This window comes from Pristiophorus japonicus, chromosome 18 (genome assembly GCF_044704955.1).
Source record: "Pristiophorus japonicus isolate sPriJap1 chromosome 18, sPriJap1.hap1, whole genome shotgun sequence".
Taxonomy (NCBI): domain Eukaryota; kingdom Metazoa; phylum Chordata; class Chondrichthyes; family Pristiophoridae; genus Pristiophorus; species Pristiophorus japonicus.
The window spans coordinates 6,342,322-6,349,237 of record NC_091994.1 but is presented as its reverse complement, the minus strand read 5'-3'; the positions used below and the strand labels follow the sequence as shown (position 1 = coordinate 6,349,237).

General features: G+C 59.5%; 1 protein-coding gene across 1 annotated transcript in view; it reads left to right on the top strand.

The window, feature by feature from the left end:
* LOC139229124 (CREB-regulated transcription coactivator 1-like) overlaps positions 1–6,916 on the top strand; it is an 84,592-nt gene that overhangs the window by 74,848 nt on the left and 2,828 nt on the right. The window contains exons 11-13 of the mRNA XM_070860785.1: positions 513–614; positions 3,618–3,698; positions 4,486–4,663. Coding sequence (XP_070716886.1) covers positions 513–614; positions 3,618–3,698; positions 4,486–4,663 — 361 coding nt within the window. The remainder of the gene's footprint in view (positions 1–512; positions 615–3,617; positions 3,699–4,485; positions 4,664–6,916) is intronic.

Here is a 6,916-nt window from a genome sequence, read left to right as displayed (position 1 = left end):
GTAAGCGGGGGCGGGAGTGTGTGTGTGAGCGGGGGTGGGGGGGGGGGGAGTAGGCAGGATCCGCAGAGGGGGAAGGGAAGCGAGGGGAAGAGAGCAGGCAGGGGGAGAGAAAGTGAGGCGTTGGAAGGGAGAGTGGGGGGAGAGCAGGCAGGGCAGGAGGGAGGGTGCGAGGGGAAGAGTGCAGGCGAGTGCGGAGGGAGAAAGTGAGGCGGGGGTGGGGGGGAAGAGAGTGAAAGCTCAGTACTCCTGCACCGATTTATTCTCCAGCTCACTGTTATCGCACTCGGTCTCTTGGAATCCAACCTCGGGCTCCTTCAAATGAAGGACTTAGGGTCCGAAGTATCTCCTGGTTGCAGCACCTTGGATCAGGCGATGGTCTCCGTAGCCGTGAACTGATTAATGTGGAAACCGGAGATTGAAATAGTTAGACCTGCATCCTTACCTCAGGGCCTCGCAGGTTACTGTGCTCTGCCTACCTCACTGGTGGCTCTTAACTCTGTGTTGTTCTGTAGGCTTCCCTCCAGCAGTTCCGCAGTAACGCTGGCTCTCCAGCCAACCAGTCTCCCACCTCTCCTGTCTCCAATCAAGGCTTCTCTCCAGGCAGCTCCCCTCAAGTAAGGGAACCTTTGCTTCCAGTGCTTGGCTTGCTGTTGTGACTGATTCATTGCAGTGTCCCTCTCCCAATCTTACCCTGTGTCACCCATTGCTTTATCTTCTTTCCGCACATGTGCTTCTCTGTTTAAACAATAACTGTTTCTGAGCCTTTGAAATGCTTCCATTACCACTGTGTGAAGGTGTGAGTGTGTGGGTACATGCGCGTATCTCTGCATGTCTGCCTGGTGCGTGTATCAGTGCGCGTGTCTGAGTGTGTGTGCATGTCTGCCTGGTGCGTGTATCAGTGCGCGTGTCTGAGTGTGTGTGCATGTCTGCCTGGTGCGTGTATCAGTGCGCGTGTCTGAGTGTGTGTGCATGTCTGCCTGGTGCGTGTATCAGTGCGCGTGTCTGAGTGTGTGTGCATGTCTGCCTGGTGCGTGTATCAGTGCGCGTGTCTGAGTGTGTGTGCATGTCTGCCTGGTGCGTGTATCAGTGCGCGTGTCTGAGTGTGTGTGCATGTCTGCCTGGTGCGTGTATCAGTGCGCGTGTCTGAGTGTGTGTGCATGTCTGCCTGGTGCGTGTATCAGTGCGCGTGTCTGAGTGTGTGTGCATGTCTGCCTGGTGCGTGTATCAGTGCGCGTGTCTGAGTGTGTGTGCATGTCTGCCTGGTGCGTGTATCAGTGCGCGTGTCTGAGTGTGTGTGCATGTCTGCCTGGTGCGTGTATCAGTGCGCGTGTCTGAGTGTGTGTGCATGTCTGCCTGGTGCGTGTATCAGTGCGCGTGTCTGAGTGTGTGTGCATGTCTGCCTGGTGCGTGTATCAGTGCGCGTGTCTGAGTGTGTGTGCATGTCTGCCTGGTGCGTGTATCAGTGCGCGTGTCTGAGTGTGTGTGCATGTCTGCCTGGTGCGTGTATCAGTGCGCGTGTCTGAGTGTGTGTGCATGTCTGCCTGGTGCGTGTATCAGTGCGCGTGTCTGAGTGTGTGTGCATGTCTGCACGGGTCTGAGAGATTTAGTCGCCGACTCTTGGAAAATCTCCCAATTTCTTCAGATCAGGAGATGGATCAGTTATCATGTTACAAATGGTGAGCCTGGAATTTCTTGCAAGTTTATCTGCTTCACTTCTGAAGGAAGCAGTCCCTCGGGCCCTAGGGAGGGGGAGTGAGCAGGTGTGAGCAGGAAGCAGTCCCTGCGGACGGGGCGGGGGGGTGGGGGGGATGGGGTGAGTGAGGGGGGAGCTGAGACTCTCGCTCTGGCTCCTTGTATGTTGCCTGGTCCCAGGACCTGTCCCCCTGGGGCACGGGACCCATCCCCCCCCCACAGTGTAGGAGCAGCACCTGCTCCCTGTACCCAGTGAGAGTAACCGTGATCAGCAGTGACAGTCATTTCGTGCATCGAAGCAAAGAAGCAGTAATTCCACAGTTTTGCTGTGAAGTAGGGGGAGGGGCCGGGTTGGTGAGGGAGGGGGCCGGGTTGGGGGGGGTGGGGGAGGAGGGGGCCGGGTTGGTGGCGTGGGGGGAGAAGGAGGGGGCTGGGTTGGTGGCGTGGGGGGGGGAGGGAGGAGGGGCCGGGTTGGTGAGGGAGGAGGAGGGGGCCGGGATGGGGGAGGAGGGGGCCGGGTTGGTGGGAGGGAAGGGGGGTCGGGTTGGTGAGGGAGGAGGAGGGGGCCGGGATGGGGGAGGAGGGGGCCGGGTTGGTGGGAGGGAAGGGGGGTCGGGTTGGTGAGGGAGGGGGCCGGGTTGGGGGGGGGTGGGGGAGGAGGGGGCCGGGTTGGTGGGAGGGAAGGGGGGTCGGGTTGGTGAGGGAGGGAGGAGGGGGCCGGGTTGGTGGGGGGTGGGGGCTGCGTTGGTGGGAGAGGGAGGGTTTGGTGGGGGGGAGGCCAGGTTGGTGGGGGAGAGGGGAGGCCGGGTTGGTGGAGGGAGGGGGGGGAGGCCGGGTTGATGGAGGGAGGGGGGAGGCTGGGTTGGTGGGGGAGGGGGGAGGCCGGGTTGGTGGGGGAGGGGGGAGGCCGGGTTGGTGGAGGGAGGGGTGGAGGCCGGGTTGGTGGAGGGAGGGGTGGAGGCCGGGTTGGTGGAGGGAGGGGTGGAGGCCGGGTTGGTGGGGGAGGGGGGAGGCCGGGTTGGTGGAGGGAGGGGGGAGGCCGGGTTGGTGGAGGGAGGGGGGGAGGCCGGCTTGGTGGAGGGAGGGGGGAGGCCGGGTTGGTGGAGGGAGGGGGGGGGGCCGGGTTGGTGGGGGAGGGGGGAGGCCGGGTTGGTGGAGGAGGGGGGAGGCCGGGTTGGTGGAGGGAGGGGGGAGGCCGGGTTGGTGGAGGGAGGGGGGGAGGCCGGGTTGGTGGAGGAGGGGGGAGGCCGGGTTGGTGGGGGAGGGGGAGGGCTGTGATGCTGGGGATGGATCCAGTGTGTACTGTGTGATGGAAGCAGTCTAGTTCGGCCTCTGCATGTTGGAGGTGCTGTTACTGTTGCGCCCTGCTTTCCTGCAGCTAACGTGTGGCTTGTTTTCCTTGTGAATCACTATGAAGCTTTCCCAAAGTTGGATTGGCAAGCTGTCTCAGCTTGGGCCGGTTTGCCACACGCCAACTCCCCACGAGACACAGCAAACACACGGGAGTCACAACACACAAACAGTTCGAGCTGGCATTCACAAGTTCTCCTCACATTTACCCTCTCCCGCCATATCCATCAACCCAATCCCAACCAGCATTGAGGAGTGGAGGACAAGACGTCCAGGGAGGGGCAACATAAGTATCCCGAGCTGACCAGCTCCCTGGACTGTCCAGTGGCCAAGTACAGAGTGGATGAAGCCAGGGACTGGATGTATATTCCTGGCCTGTAGGGCACAGTGTGGTGTGAGGTCTGGTGTCACCCGCAATAGGGCTTGTTCCCTGGGATTGCACTGGACTGTAACACGACTCAGTGAGCAGTTTGGGGTGCTTGGGGGAGGGGTGTGTGTGTGTGAGTCACAGGATGATCAATGTACGATAAATGTCTCATCTCTAAACAATAAACTCTCTGCTCTCTTTCCAACAGACGTCAATTCTTGGGAGTGTCTTTGGAGATTATTACGATCAGCAGCTGACAAACAGGCAGGCGAACTCGCTGTCACACCAGGTAAGGGGGCGTGTCTGGGGGGGGTCCAGGGGCGGGGCCGGGGGGTGTCCATGGGGGCGGGACTGGGGGGTGGATCGTCCAGGGGGGCGGGTCTGGAGTCCTGGGGGGGTCCAGAGGGGCGGGGGTAGGGGAGGGAGTGGGTACGGGGTGGGGGGGTGTCCAGGATGGTGGGTCTGGGGGGTGGATTGTCCAGGGGGGGAGGGTCTGGAGTTCTGGGGGGGTCCAGAGGGGCGGGGGTGGTGGGGGAGGTGGTACGGGGTGAGGGGGTGTCCAGGGGGCGAGTCTGGGATGGGGGGGTATGTCCAGAGGGAGCGGGTCTGGTTTGGGGGGGGGAGGGGGGGTGTCCAGGGCGGCGGGTCTGGGTGGGGGGGTTGTCCAGGGGGCGGATCTGGGATGGCGGGGGGGGGGGAAGCGTGTCCGGGGGGGGGGGGGGGAGCGGTTCTGGGGTGGGGGGAGGTGTCCAGGGCGGCGGGTCTGGGTGGGGGGGGTGGGTCCGGGGGTGGGGAGTGTGTCCAGGGGGGCGGGTCTGGGATTGGGGAGGGCGTGTCCAGGGGCCGGGTCCGGGGGTGGGGGTTGTGTCCAGGGGGGCGGGTCTGGGATTGGGGGGGGGGCGTGTCCAGGGGCTGGGGGTTGTGTCCAGGGTGGCGGGTCTGGGTGGGGGGGGCGGGTCCTGGGGGCGGGTCTGCGATTGGGGGGGCGTGTCCGGGAGGCGAGTCCGGTGTTCGGGGCGCGGTTTCAGGGATGGGTTGGGGATGAGACTCTAACTATATTACATTGTTTATTTTAGCTTGAACAGTTTAATATGATCGAGAGCCCAAGCAGCACCAACAGCCTGTACAACCAAATCTCCACTCTGAACTACTCACAGGCGGCCATGATGGGACTGACAGGGAGTCACGGGAGTCTGCAGGATACGCAGCTTAGTTATACCAACCACGGGAACATCCCCAACATCATCCTAACCGGTGAGCATCTCCCGGCGCCTGTGGAGCAAACTTTCTCCCCTCACACTGCCCGGTGCCGTGTAACAGGGGCACCATTGGGGTACGAGCCACAGCAACCTCTATGCCAATTCTGCATCGACGCAATGGGCCGCATGGCCTCCTGTTCTGTATCATCCTGTGATTTGTTACTACTCTTCCCATTTCATTGATACAATACCTGGTGTAGGGACTGCAGTGGGTCACGGAAGCAGTCTGGGCTGTTTGAAGCACAATGCTGGGGCAGCATGGAGGGAACACCGAAAGGATGCTAGTACTGTCCTCCCACCATGTTAACCCCGTCCGTCCTCCCACAAGCACTACCCGGTGCTGCTCCCATGTTATAGGATGTTGTACCTGCCCTGGGAGTGTTTGATGGGACAGTGTAGAGGCAGCTTTACTCTGTATCTAACCCCCTGTACCTGCCCTGGGAGTGTTTGATGGGACAGTGTAGAGGGAGCTTTACTCTGTATCTAACCCCGTGCTGTACCTGCCCTGGGAGTGTTTGATGGGACAGTGTAGAGGGAGCTTTACTCTGTATCTAACCCCCTGTACCTGCCCTGGGAGTGTTTGATGGGACAGTGTAGAGGGAGCTTTACTCTGTATCTAACCCAGTGCTGTACCTGCCCTGGGAGTGTTTGATGGGACAGTGTAGAGGGAGCTTTACTCTGTATCTAACCCCCTGTACCTGCCCTGGGAGTGTTTGATGGGACAGTGTAGAGGGAGCTTTACTCTGTATCTAACCCCCTGTACCTGCCCTGGGAGTGTTTGATGGGACAGTGTAGAGGGAGCTTTACTCTGTATCTAACCCGTGCTGTACCTGCCCTGGGAGTGTTTGATGGGGACAGTGCAGAGGGAGCTTTACTCTGTATCTAACCCCCTGTACCTGCCCTAGGAGTGTTTGATGGGACAGTGTAGAGGGAGCTTTACTCTGTATCTAACTCCGTCCTGTACCTGCCCTGGGAGTGTTTGATGGGACAGTGTAGAGGGAGCTTTACTCTGTATCTAACCCCCTGTACCTGCCCTAGGAGTGTTTGATGGGACAGTGTAGAGGGAGCTTTACTCTGTATCTAACCCGTGCTGTACCTGCCCTGGGAGTGTTTGATGGGACAGTGTAGAGGGAGCTTTACTCTGTATCTAACCCGTGCTGTACCTGCCCTGGGAGTGTTTGATGGGACAGTGTAGAGGGAGCTTTACTCTGTATCTAATTCCGTCCTGTACCTGCCCTGGGAGTGTTTGATGGGACAGTGTAGAGGGAGCTTTACTCTGTATCTAACTCCGTCCTGTACCTGCCCTGGGAGTGTTTGATGGGACAGTGTAGAGGGAGCTTTACTCTGTATCTAACCCCCTGTACCTGCCCTGGGAGTCTAATCTAAAAGGAATGTTTGAAAACTTCCCTCTCCCTCAGCGGCAGGGACCTACACCCCTGTAATTTATCAGTTACTGCACCTTCCAACAGGAGTTCAAATGGTTTACCCCTGGAAATAAAGAGGCAGGGGCCTACAACGAACCTGGGCGAGGGCATGGCTAGAATGGGGTGGGGGTTGATCGTCCAAGGACACCTTCTGCAAAGATCAGGCCGAAGTGTGATGGCTCTTTTGGTGAATATTTTGCCACGTGACACTCTGCAGGCTCACAGAGGAAAGCTGGTTCTTCCTTTCCTGGTCCTGCTCCCAGACTGCTGCATGGAAAATCAATGTTCCCATTTTCCTTAACGGCAAGACGCTTGTTCATCGCGTGGGAGGGCTGGCCAGCGGGCCTCTGAGAAAAGGGTCGTCACTCCTGACCTCCGCCAGAGAGCTGCAGTGCCCTGAGCTAAGCTTCCTTCTATCCCATTGCCCCGTATCCCAGCCGCTGTTTGTCACCTCACCAGCTGGCCACTTTCTCCGCTCTGAGCTCTGTGACACTACTCCCTGTTGAATCTGGGACTCATCATCATCATAGGCAGTTCCTCGGAATCGAGGAAGACTTGCTTCCACTCTTAAAATGAGTCCTTATGTGGCTGAACAGTCCAATACGAGAACCAGTCCCTGTCACAGGTGGGACAGACAGTGGTTGAGGGAAGGGGTGGGTGGGACTGGTTTGCCGCACGCTCCTTCCGCTGCCTGCGCTTGATTTCTGCATGCTCTCGACGATGAGACTCGGTGCTCAGCGCCCTCCCGGATGCACTTCCTCCACTTAGGGCAGTCTTTGGCCAGGGACTCCCAGGTGTCAGTGGGGATGTTGCACTTTATCGGG